The 12,589-nt window shown below is 35.8% G+C and overlaps 1 protein-coding gene across 15 annotated transcripts in view; it reads left to right on the top strand.

The window, feature by feature from the left end:
- LOC121422543 (hyphally regulated cell wall protein 1-like) overlaps positions 1 to 11,196 on the top strand; it is a 63,734-nt gene extending 52,538 nt beyond the window's left edge. For 12 of the 15 annotated variants that reach the window (XM_041617759.1, XM_041617775.1, XM_041617721.1 and 9 more), the window contains 5 exons: positions 1,187 to 1,219; positions 1,685 to 1,711; positions 7,682 to 7,843; positions 9,041 to 9,280; positions 10,310 to 11,196. In XM_041617759.1, the coding sequence (XP_041473693.1) occupies positions 1,187 to 1,219; positions 1,685 to 1,711; positions 7,682 to 7,843; positions 9,041 to 9,280; positions 10,310 to 10,323 (476 nt within the window). In that variant the 3' untranslated portion in view covers positions 10,324 to 11,196. The remainder of the gene's footprint in view (positions 1 to 1,186; positions 1,220 to 1,684; positions 1,712 to 7,681; positions 7,844 to 9,040; positions 9,281 to 10,309) is intronic. The other 3 variants (XM_041617789.1, XM_041617751.1, XM_041617702.1) reach the window with 1 other exon arrangement.
- Positions 11,197 to 12,589: the final 1,393 nt, after the last annotated feature.

Below are 12,589 nucleotides of genomic sequence, written 5' to 3'. Positions count from 1 at the left end.
AAAAAATGAAGGCTAGATACAAAATATGCGTAGCAACAAATTATTAAATAACAAAAAATTGTTGTAACTTTAATTTAAAATCTGGGATAGTGGGTAACCATAGTGATGGTGGTGATGATAGTAGTAATAATAATAATTATTTGAAATTATAGGGATTGTAAGATAAAAGAGAATTTCATTTTAAGATCAGCAAAAATAAATCACATTTAATGGATTCTTCCCCCTCCCCCCATTAGAGTACACCAGCGTCGCCCTAGCCTCTTGTCAAGGCCCCGACGGTTGCTTTTTGTCGAATTAATAAATAGATATAACGAAAATGAGTATACCTCTCTCAAAAGAAGCGATGGATTTTATATTCATTGTCATTTAGGGTAAAAAGGGCTTTACACATTCAAAGATTTTAACGTGGATCACCGTGGATCGTCTTTCCCCTTCGATGTCTACCAGGACCAAGGGAACAATGTAATTTTTTACTACGGGGTGCTGGTTTGGTAGGAAAATTTTATAATAAAAAGGGGGGTCATTCCAAAACGAAGGTGATTTTGGTCAGCAAAATTTTGAAAAGCAAAAAATAAAAAAGGAAAAAGTGTTTCACTATAAAAGTGAAAGTGTATTTTTTTACTGTTTAACATACCTATCTGCCTTCCAGAATGGGCTTCCCATTGTGAATAACACACGCAGCACCCCTCCCCCGACAAGTCTTAGGGGTGTTTTAAGACCCCCAGTACGTCAACGTTTAAGTTTACGTGCAAGACTCTCTTATGACTCTGCACCCGTAAGTCACTATTCACCTAAACTTGGGTTGTAGATGCACTGAGGAGACCTGCATGTCATGGCGCAATCAGAGGCCACACGGTAAGGTCAAAGGTCATTTTGATGTCAATGTTATGACACATAACTGTAACCGTAATTCACTTTTAAACCAAACTTGAGTTCATGTAGGTGTACTTAGGATCCCTGTATGTTATTGAGTTTGGAGGTCACATGGTAAGGTTAACGTTCATTTTGAGGTTAACATTAAAGTTTACATGCAAGATTCTTATGAAAAATGTTATTTCACAATGAAGATTTTTTTTCCATCTCTGTTGCGTGTCCTCGCAAATCACAATATATATGTTTATCTTTATAAGTTGGCGAGACACAAAATCGTTTATGCCTTGCTTATTTTGCGTTCATCTTCCCATAGGCCCTGACGCTGTCGCTGGTGACAGTGGCGTTGGTGAGTATCTTATTGAAGATAAATATTAAGAATTATTTTCTTAACAAAGTAGTAACAGAGATCAAGCATATCCGGTCAATGGCATTTAATTTTGTTTGGTATTAGTGCGCAAGTAATAATATAACATAAATTGATGATTATTGTTTTGGATATAATGTTAAAATATATGGATTTAAAGAAATCCTTTGTCTAATTTTATAATCACATTGAAAACAGTCTGATGATGCAACACATCTGAAGGAATATGACGGAAATAGTAAAGTACAAATGTACTGTAATGTAATGTTTTTGGTAGCTCCATCAGCAGTAAATACTGTTTTTTACGTTGGACCCTGAATAACATAAAGCAAAATTGGTCTCCCTATATGATTTTTTTTCTGGCCTATTATTTTTTGTATATTGGAGTTGACAGTGAAAATTGAAGAAGCTGCATGTAATAATGAGTTTTTTATGTCTTTTTTTCAGCAGTTGCTAATCCACCACCTCCTCCTCGTAAGTTACACTTAAAGATCTCAACTCTACCCAGAATAATGTTGGCTGTAATAAAAAGAGCAAAATCAAACAAGCATAACGCTGAAAATTTCATCAAAAAACGGATGTAAAATAAGAAAATTATGACATTACAAGGTTTCGCTTATTTTTCACAAAACAGTCATGTGCACAACTCAGTGACATGCAAATGAAAGAGTCGATGTCTCCCACTTAATATTTCCTTTGGTTTTTTTTCATTGTTTGAATTATGCAATATTTCAATTGTTACAGATTTGAGAATAAGGGCCAACTTGACTGCACCAAAAATGTCAAAGCACTGTTCTAGGAGGAATAAAAGTTGGTTTCACAGGAAAATTAGGAAAATTAGAATATTTCATATTTCATACAATAAATTACAAAAAAAATAGTGTGTGACGTCCTGAAATCTCTCACTTGCATACAGACTAGGATGTGCATATCACATCTGATTTTGATGAAATTTTCGGTGTTATGCCTGTTGGATTTTCCCCGCTTTTTATTCAAATGAACTTTTCATTCGGATGGTCTTGTCCTTTAACAATATTACAATTTTTATCAAAGTCATGTTTTACTAAATAATATTAGCCAGTTATCCGTAAAGAGATTCATCTGATTTGTAGAACTAAAATAAACAAATTTTTCATCTCTTCACAATCAATTTGGTTTTTACTTTGTGATCCTCTGCATACTTCATGTACTTGTTTCTGCCACGGAAATAACCTCTGAGGCTTCTTCAGACTAGCGCTTACACGCCGTAGATGGGGTAGTATTGGCAGCGCGACAGTCGGTGAGAATGGGAATATACGGATTAAAAGACAGTGAGCCATCCTGGGAAAATGGGTATTATAGGTGAAATTTTGGATTTTGTTTTTTTTATGTTTTCTGGTACCTGGACACATGTACAATGTGTATACAAAATATTAGAGTCTAATTCATGTTTAAATTAGAGATATGGCCAATTGAATCAGGGGTACCCCCCCCCTGCCTGGCTGTAAGGGTAGTCATGGAAGTCGGGCTTATTATTCATCTTTTCATGATAGGGAAAAAAATTGTTCTTTTCTAACGCCCAACATACCTGGCATAGGCGAGGTGATCTTTTGTAGTGCAGACATAATTTCATACATACACAGCTAGGCGAATACAATAATTATTCTACATATTCAACCACACCCACACACTCACATTACATGAAAAAAAAACCTTATGGAGACTATTTGTCATACTATATATAGTTCATAGCGCGTAGTTTTGACATGGGAGGTCACCAGATCCAATGACCAGGGGCAGATGGGGTTGGATTATTTATCTGATTTTTTTTGGGGGGGCAGCTTATCAATTTTTTTGGGGGGTGCCCACTCCCACAGGCGCCGCAGAACATTTTCGAAAATGGGAGGGGGCTTTCCATGCAAAAAAAATCACAATCAAAATGGTATTTTCTTTTACATGTTTATACATGCGTTCTGGGAAAAAAAGTGGGGCCAAGGCCCCTGCCCATAACCCCCCCCCCCCCCCCGAAAAAAAAGACGCCACCTTGCTGTTTGTCCATACTTCACTTTCTCGCAAAGTAAAATCTAAAAAAAATCATGCTTAATCTTTGAAAAATAAACACAAACAAAATTCAATTTTGCAAAACCAAGTTCTGTTGGCAATAAACAATAGTGAAAAGCTGATGCGAGCTACATTTCATAAAGATTCAGTGTGACAGCAACTCTTATATGAAATATCACCTTTCGTTGAACGAGCGAATCAGGAGGCAGAAGTTTCACTGTTTTCATGGTGGTTTTCATACGAGCAAGGGATCATATCAACATGGGCCACATTTGGTTTCTTTTTAGGGATGGGTAGTCATGGAAATATATTTCACACATTGCTGTCAAATTATCTGGATCACTGAAGAATATTTTTCTTTTTGTCACTTCATTTAAAAAGAAGAAAAAAAACTGTGCATAAAAACTTGGCTCCACATATTCAAACGACAGGCATTATAACTATCAAATAATCACAAATACATAATCTTCTTTTCTCTGCTACACTCTGTAAACACGTGTGTAATGAAATGCGTTGAAAACATCTTATGCTTAAATAAAAAAAATAATATCAGAGTTTAATTCTTTATATGGAAGAGACTATACATTTACTCTTTTCTATGCAGCAGTATTAGCAAAACTCAGGGATGTGCATCGCTCTCCAATGTCCAAATTTGCACTAAACAGGATATAAAACACGATAATCTCTCCTTAGTGTGTGCCTTTAACATTATCACAGACTTCTTAATACAGCGGCAAACTAACCACATTTCAACAATGACATTCTTCTAATGGGTCAGCAAATGTTACAAATTAAGTCTAAGGCTTTTTATCGGAAAAATACAAAAAGTTTGTTCATCCAAAGAAAAACATGTATTCATTGTTCCATATCATCCCCTACCGGGGAGGCCGAGGTGCCTTGTCTTCATCTAAGATCTTTCCATATCAGATTCCCTCTATTTGGAAAATCAAGTTGATAGCATATAAACCCCTCAAAAAAAGTTCTGCAACTCAAGTTTGAGTGCTAATAAATTTCTTAGTGTGCCATCATCATATGTAAAAGTGGTATCATTGGAAAGCATGATTATTCTTCTTTACAATCATGTGTCATTTGTAATGCTAGTGTTATCATGAAATACACAGACATGATAATACACAGCAATGTTAGAAATGAAATGTTGCAAAATGCGTCGTTTCCAATAGCGAATTTCCAATTGTATCGAAGATGGGCCGAGTGCATTCACTGTCACCTGCATGGTAGAAATTCTATAGAAATGGAGACTCTTGTTAGAAATCAATGCATTTTGCAACATTTCACTTCTGACTTTTCTCAATGTTCAGGGTGATTGCATATTCCATGATTACATAATCACAACAAATGGCATGTCATTGTAAAGAGGAATAATTCAGCTTTCCAATGATACCAGTTTCATCTTTTATACTTCATTAACCAAAAAGATATCATCCCCCAAAACTGAGTTGCAAAACTTTTTTGAGGGGTTTATATCTGGGAGTATCTGAGAGTATGTCAGCAGGGTTCACCAAAAGGGATAATTTTCTTCCTCTGTATCGTTTGCTTTCTTCATGTTCCAGTCTTAAAAATGCCACGTTCTGATGACTCGAATCTGCATGTTCGATGAATGCAATTGAAAAGTTCACTGATATTAATGTGTTATAAAAACAGTCACATTACATTCTCATTTCTTCATGATTCATGGACATTCATCAACAACATGATATTTAACATACATTAATTTTTCACTCTTTGACTGTGTGTAAATGTTACTTGTATTTCTAATATATTTCTAATAAAGGTGGAAGTACTCACTGATTTTTTTTTTCCAACCAAAAATACTAAGATTAAACTATTGTTGCATGGGTAAAAAAATCCCTCCAAAATTCAAGAGATGTTCATATTTAAATGTTTAATTTTCATACATCACTTGCAAACAGCTTTCCCTACATGAGCCTTTATCGAAATTCTATATTTTTTTCCATTTTTTATGGTTTTTATCATTTTATATTTTTTATATTTCCATGATTCTAGATTTCACGTATTAATACCGGTAATATCAATTTTATAACAATATCTTAAAACGACAAATAACTAAATTCGTGGAGAAATCGATTAAAGAAATCGGTTACAACTGACATGATAAAACAAAACTGGCATACTATTTCCATATAGAATATGGATAAAGTATGGAAAGCTAACTGAAGCTGTGGTATTGGTGAATCCCATATCATATCCCATATACTTCTTGAAGGACTGCTGTCAGCTGTATGTTGGTTCTGAGATGTCTTGTCCTCATTGCACTAATACAGTTGCTCTTTAGATCCATGATGTACCTTTAACATGTTTAACACAACGAGAGAAGACAAGGCCAATTAGTTAACAAATTTCCAGAGTTAAAGTTTATTTTAAAAAAAACACTACTTAAGAAAAAAAAACTTTAAAAAGACAAAAATATAATAACTTTTTTTTCAAAAATATTTCTTTTCTTTTCTGATTTTGTGTAGAAAGTTGGCGAACCTCATGTAATGTAGCTCGGCCAGATGGTAGAAAAAAAATAAGAAATACCCCCCTCCCGCACCCCAAAAATATATTGTTATTTTTGAATAAATTTCTTATAAATAATGACAATCTCTTTTTCTATTTATAATTTCGATATCTGGTGAACCTCATCAGCAAATGGACCCCACCCCCTCCAAAAAAAGAAGATGAAATCAGAAGTCCGACAAATAACAATTTGTTTGGAGAGGGGATTTGAATAATGTCCATAATTAACCGATTAAAAAGGGTATTCCATGCTGAAAATGATCTCATCAAATGTAAGCAAATGCTGCAAATTTCATCAAAATCTGATAACAACTAGATCTAAAAGGGTTTTTCATGCATTATAAAACAGTTATATGCATGTATTAATAAATATTTGTTAGATGGGCTGATGATGTCACATTCCCACTTTAACTTTTCCTATGTCAAAACATGAAATCATACTTATTTTATTTTGTCATACGTGTGAATCACCCTTTTTGCATTAATCAAAATCTAATCTTGGAGGGGGGGGGGGCAATAGAACAACCATAATTTCATGTAATGAAATACGAAATAACAAGCTGAGACATATTTGCATCAGTTTGTCAAGTAAATTCATAAAAACATGCATAGAACTGTGTCACCGAAATGATTCCATATTTTAAATTACTTTAAATTATCATAGCCTTTTTACTCCTTGTCCAATTTTGATTTTTTTTTTTAAATACATTTTTTACAAACTGTTGCATGTGATAGATTTAACTTAAATGGTTACAAGTATGTAGCGAAGGCCTATCTAAGTAGGTGCAGATCTAGATCTAGTTGATAGCCTAGGCAGACATAAGATAGATGATAAAAAGGCCGTCAAAGGCCCGGACAAATACCACGAATCACTGCAGCAGTCGCATGTAATTTGAGTTTAAAATCGTTCCTAAAAAGCTCTCTATCGATCCACAAAAACACGCAACATAAAATTCACATTCACGTGTTTAGTTGCCATGTTCCTCGCATCGCAATTATCAATGAATTTAACAAAACAACTCCATCTGCAACATAATTTAACTTACCTTCATGGATTTGAGCCAGGGGAATTAAATCCAATCAACATATATCCGAACCCGCCACCAAATATATCGAACCGATATCCAGTTCCGAAAAATGAAAATGCGCCTGACATTTTTTTTTATTTCCCGCGGGTTGTTTGTTTTGTTTTTCCTCGCGACGCGCGCCAGACAAAAGTTTGATGACACGCGTATTTAAATGACGTCCTAGCGCATTTATTGTATTTCACCAATAGTCTGGGTATCGCGCGACGCCACACATTAGTTTATTTTTTGTCCAGCGTCTCTGTTCATGGAATGTGCCTTGTTCTTCTGGATGTGAATGGCCTACAAAATCCACTTTTTGTGTATTAATTTTCACCTCGAGCTAGGATCTTGCTCCTATTCCAGTGTATTGTGTGATTCCTGTATACATGGTCACTAATTGCCGTTTGTGCATTTCTCCTAAATTGGAACGTCAATCGTTGAATTTGATATAACCAACTGAAAAAGCCTGCAGAAACGAAGAGGCGGAATCGCGCGAAAAGATGAAAATTTATTTCATTTGATTTAATTTCAGCCAGTACGTGTCTTTTTCATCAAATGTTTTCTGTGAGATCATGATTTGAAAAAAAAGTTATACAAAGCTTATTCGTTTATGATTTAAATCATTCCTTTTCATATAATTGTAAATATACAGAGAAATCATAATGATAAATGTACTATTAACAATTATGGTATTCGTATATTCTACATTATATTTCCCGAGGTCTTAACTGTCTATGTTAATGCAAGAAACTTGTTTTTGTTCCTAATAAAACCAATCCATTTTGGTATTTGTAAACAGCTCCTGGCCCGGTTGAGTGTGCCACAGGTCCTCAGTTTATCGGTGCAATCGACCCAGTCAACGGCATCACCGTCTCCTTCACTATTGTCACCGATGCTGATGTTTTCATTGTCGCATTTTCCCCGAAATATACATATTCTGGCCCTGAAGTCTATCAGATGAGTAAGTAAATATATTCATATGCATATATATATATATATATGTATGTATGTTTGTATGGATGTAAATTTCCATGTTAACGACAATCTCTTTAACCAATTGCGATTATTTCATTCCTTATGATATATGCCGATACTCGCATTGGTGGGGTGCTTGCTGCGACCTGTTATTTGCCCAGTACCAACCCAGTTTTGTCGGAATAGTGAAGTAAATACCAAGGAAATGGAATGTGGTATAACATTTTCGCATTTTCGCATTGCATTTTCGCATTGCATTGAAGAGTAAAGATGTTGAGAGTGTTATAATTAAACGCTGCCAGGAATGTTCTTATGTCTGGATTTGAAAATAGGATCTTCCTTTGCCACACGGATGCTATTAGGCATGTTAGGAGATGACAGTGGTGGTGCTACTTGAGCTTATGGGAGTGGTTACAATAAAATTGCTTACTATTTTTGTAGTTAATAGCATGAAAGACGTAAAGAGGGGCGCATTCGGTAATTGTGTAATGTGTTGTTTTCCAAGTTGGCATCCTTGGAACGGTTTTGAAAGAGGGGGCTGACCGTGCAAAAAAATCACAATCAGACGATGGTATTTGGGGATTTGGAAAGAAATATATTATGGTAGAGTAATCCGATAGGAAAAAAATAAATGGACTGTTGATCGAGTAATCTTATGCGTCATAAACGTAAATCCAAATTTGAATATATTTATCCATGGATAAAACGTAAGACGTATCAAAATGAACACTACGTCGAATCATGTGGTACAGCGGGAATAGTACTGAGTAAAACACTGCCAGGAATGACGCAAGAACAAGAAAATCCCTAGGCATTTTTTTTGCATGATATAGAAATAAAGGGATGATTTTATTACACAATTAAGTCGTCTGAGTTTCCCATGCTCCATTTTGTGCATATTTCTTTTATTTCCCTTCTTTTATGCTATCCCTTTTCGATTCCTGTCCACTTTGGATCATCTTATTTTGCCAAATCGCTGGGAAAACGAAATATAACGGAGGCGGTGATACCCCCCCCCCCCCTCCGTGTCTTATGACTTTTAAATCACAAATTTGATCATTGAATGATTTGGTTTAATATTCTGATATGATGCTGAACATTGCACTATTGAGCCTGAAATTTCGGCTTATTGTCGAAATCTGGGTTGCAATTTGATTCTTTTTATTTTGTTTGTTGTGCTTAGGGCTGAGTGCCATCCCCACTGTGGCATCAGTTGTAAACCTAGGATCGGTAGGCGTCTGCGATCCAGTCCCGGTACCGTTCCTTCTAAAGAATACACCCAACCGGGTAACAGTTACCATCAGCAGGTATAGATGCGATGTCACCAACGACCGTGGTGCTGTACTCGCCATTAACAGCATCAATGAGAGTGATTTCAGATACATCTATGGTTCTTGCATCAATGGGAACTATTGCGCAATCCGTAAGTCCTAGCATTATAAACATTAAGGAAAGCATGCAGGGTCATCGGAAGTCCCGGGTCAAAAGAAGTGTCAATTACCCCCCCACACACACACACATACACCAAAAAAGGAGGGAGGAGGAGCAGAAGATGGAATTGTGATTTAACCCCTTTTTAATAAAACACATTTATTACCAAACATTTTTTTTACTGTACAGCACTTTTTTTTATTCAAGATAAAAAAGAGCCATGTAGACCTATACGAATTACCTTGCTTTAAGGCATAGTGCACTGTCCGGGAATCGAACCCTTGATTTTCTTCTGTGTCGTCAGACGCCTGTCAGTCGCCCTCCCCACCCCATCAACTAGCTATATAAAAAAAAAAGAAGTAAACACTTTCTTAAAGGGGGGAGCTGAAATTGTATTGATATTCATATCAATTTGTTTGCGCTCCTTTTTTGCAGTGCGTAGCGTGTTAAATTATTTCCCTATGGAGAATAATAGAAAATACGCCGTTTTTGAGGGATTTGCTAAGATATCTCCCAAACGCGTCAACAAGGTGATCTATCAAAACAGAATAGAATAGAGCAGATTCTCACCTTGAACATGATATGATTTTCATTTAATTTTAGCCAAATTAAGTTCTGTCACTTTTGAGGTTTTTGGAACTTTTCTTGGTGATTTTGGAAATCCATTTGTACATGAGCCAATGGGCAAGTGCGGGAAACGAAACGTTTGGTGCGACTTCACATTATTGTAAAAAAATATATATTGATATGACATTAACCAAATTTGTGTACTAAACCCTACGATTCCACTACCAACGTTAAACAGTGCGGCCCGTATGTTAAAGCTTGGTCGCTTCGTTCTGTGTTAGAATTTGTATACATGTGTTTCACCATTAGATTCTTAGATGGATTTCTGATAAATGGAAAGATTATAATTTCCTGTTGGCATTTTGAACATGTGATAAATATCTTCTTGTCACCACACCCCTCTCTCCCCTCCCCTTCTCCCTCGCTCTCACTCACTCTTCTCATTCCCATATAGATTGCTTGGAATAACAAGTACCATGGACCAACAAGTACCATGTATCAGGATGCCTGCCAGAGCATATTACTGAACATGCTGAATTAATGAACATAACTTTATTCTACACAGTAATTATTCTACAATTAATCCTCCTCACCATCCACATGTGAATATGAAGTACTTTACCCCCCCACCCACCCACACACACACACACACACACACGCACCATCAACAATACTAAACCTCCAGCAGTAATCTATTCCATCCATAAATTAAATACATTATAATGATCCCTCTACTTATGTCAACTTAAAACTTTTGAATCATACAATGTCATTAATTAATTCAACTGACGATATGCTGTAGATAAAAAAGAAAAGCAGTATGAAGCGGATCGTAATGAAAATAATTATTGGTTCAGAGCACACGCTACCACAATTTAGTTTGAATAAGAGATTTGACGGGTTACAACTGTTCATTATTGTCTTGATAATCAAAATCAAGGGAGGGTGATTTATCGAATTAACGAGAATCCGCATAATTATTTTTTGTACAACGAAATAAAAAATACAGTCAAATAGTTCATTTTTCTGTCACTTAGAAATTCAAAAAAGGTCCAAATGCCATCGACTGTTGACTCGGCGTGCTTTATCATGCACTTTTATGTGAAATCGTTTTTAATAATATATCCTTATTTTCCCATAGTGATCATTATTCCAGCATTTAAACGATCATCAAACGATCGAGTAGAAAATGAGAGTAAACTGCACACTTCATTTCTTTATTAGTTTCTTGCCCGATAATGACTCGAATTTCACTACATTATGAAATCAATTATGCTAACTACATTGTTAAGTCGCCAAATGTGCATCATCATGAGGATTGATTAAAATAATGTGTAGAAATAAGTGTTTGTCAATGTGTTCTTTCATTAGATTTTGTGAAGAAAAGAGAGAGTATGTGGTGTGTTTTGCATGTGATTGGTTGAAATATACTTTGACGGAGATAGGGAGGAGAGAAAAGGAGACAGATGTAGGGAGATTGAGGGAGAGGAGGGGGAGAGTGAGAGAGAGAGATGGATACTTGAATCAACAAGTGACACAGTGCGTTCACAGCCCGGGTGGGGGGCACTTCCATTCATGAGTGGATACCATGCGCGACCATGGGGTCTCGAAAAGCACCCTAAACACGTATTTTCCATATATTGAAAATGCACCCTTTACAAGTATTGTCGTGTAAAATCCTACCCTTAACAAGTATTGGAAACAAAACGATATTTTTGGCAAGTATTCCATGAAATGAACCCCTAAACAAGTACAGCCATATTTTATTGTTATGTCACGGGTCCTTCGGTCGTCGGTTTTACCTTTACACATCATTTTCCACACCTCGCCTAAATTGGACTCTAAACACGTAGTGTTGGGGCAAAAAGGACATCCTTTATAAAACATTTTAATTTTGTTTTATCATCCCCACAAATTTGACCCTAAGCACGTAACTTTCCTAGCGAAATAGATACCCTTTTTTCATTATTTTTGTGTTTTTGACACCCTTATCACGTTACGTACGTAACGTGCCCTATCTTGAAAAAGACATCCATTTTACCTGTTTCGGGGGTCGCGCATGGTATCCACTCGTCAATGTAAGTGCCCCCCCCCCCCTGGGTTCACAGTGATGCTCACACATAGTGTACCATGTTAAGTAAACTATTAAAACATATTGAAGAGTCATGATGAATGATTCGTTCTGGGAGAAGACAAAACGAATTATATGCGTTTTAGCTTCAAATGATTATATTAAATTCTAAGAGACGTAATAGCTTACCTTTGAAAAAAAAAACCGACCTGTTCATTCTACAAAATCACCGGTGCTCCAAGTCATGTATGTAGAAGAATATCCCCACTGTAATATCGCCATCTACGGCATACGGCAACATTCACCTCCACGGCTCGTCAAAGGAGTTGCAGCTTCACAATTCGGGTTGCAAATATGTTATTCTATTCCATATGATAAAAAAACAAGCAAAACCATAATTCATTAAGGCGGATAAAGTATCATTTGTATTTGAAAAATGACATCACAGGGTATCAAGCGAGAAAGAACGAACACCCCGAGGAAAACAAAAAAATAGTATTTGAATGAAAATATTCGTGTTATTATAAGGGTATATATGATGTCCATCACTCACTATTTCTTTTGGGTTTTTTTTTTTTGTTTGAATTGTACAATATTTCAATTTATACAGAATTGACAATAATGTAAAACTTGACTGAAATATAATGCTAAACAATGTTAATT

This window comes from Lytechinus variegatus, chromosome 1 (genome assembly GCF_018143015.1).
Source record: "Lytechinus variegatus isolate NC3 chromosome 1, Lvar_3.0, whole genome shotgun sequence".
Classification (NCBI taxonomy): domain Eukaryota; kingdom Metazoa; phylum Echinodermata; class Echinoidea; order Temnopleuroida; family Toxopneustidae; genus Lytechinus; species Lytechinus variegatus.
The sequence above is the reverse complement of the archived record's forward strand: the minus strand, read 5'-3'. Positions and strand labels throughout refer to the sequence as shown.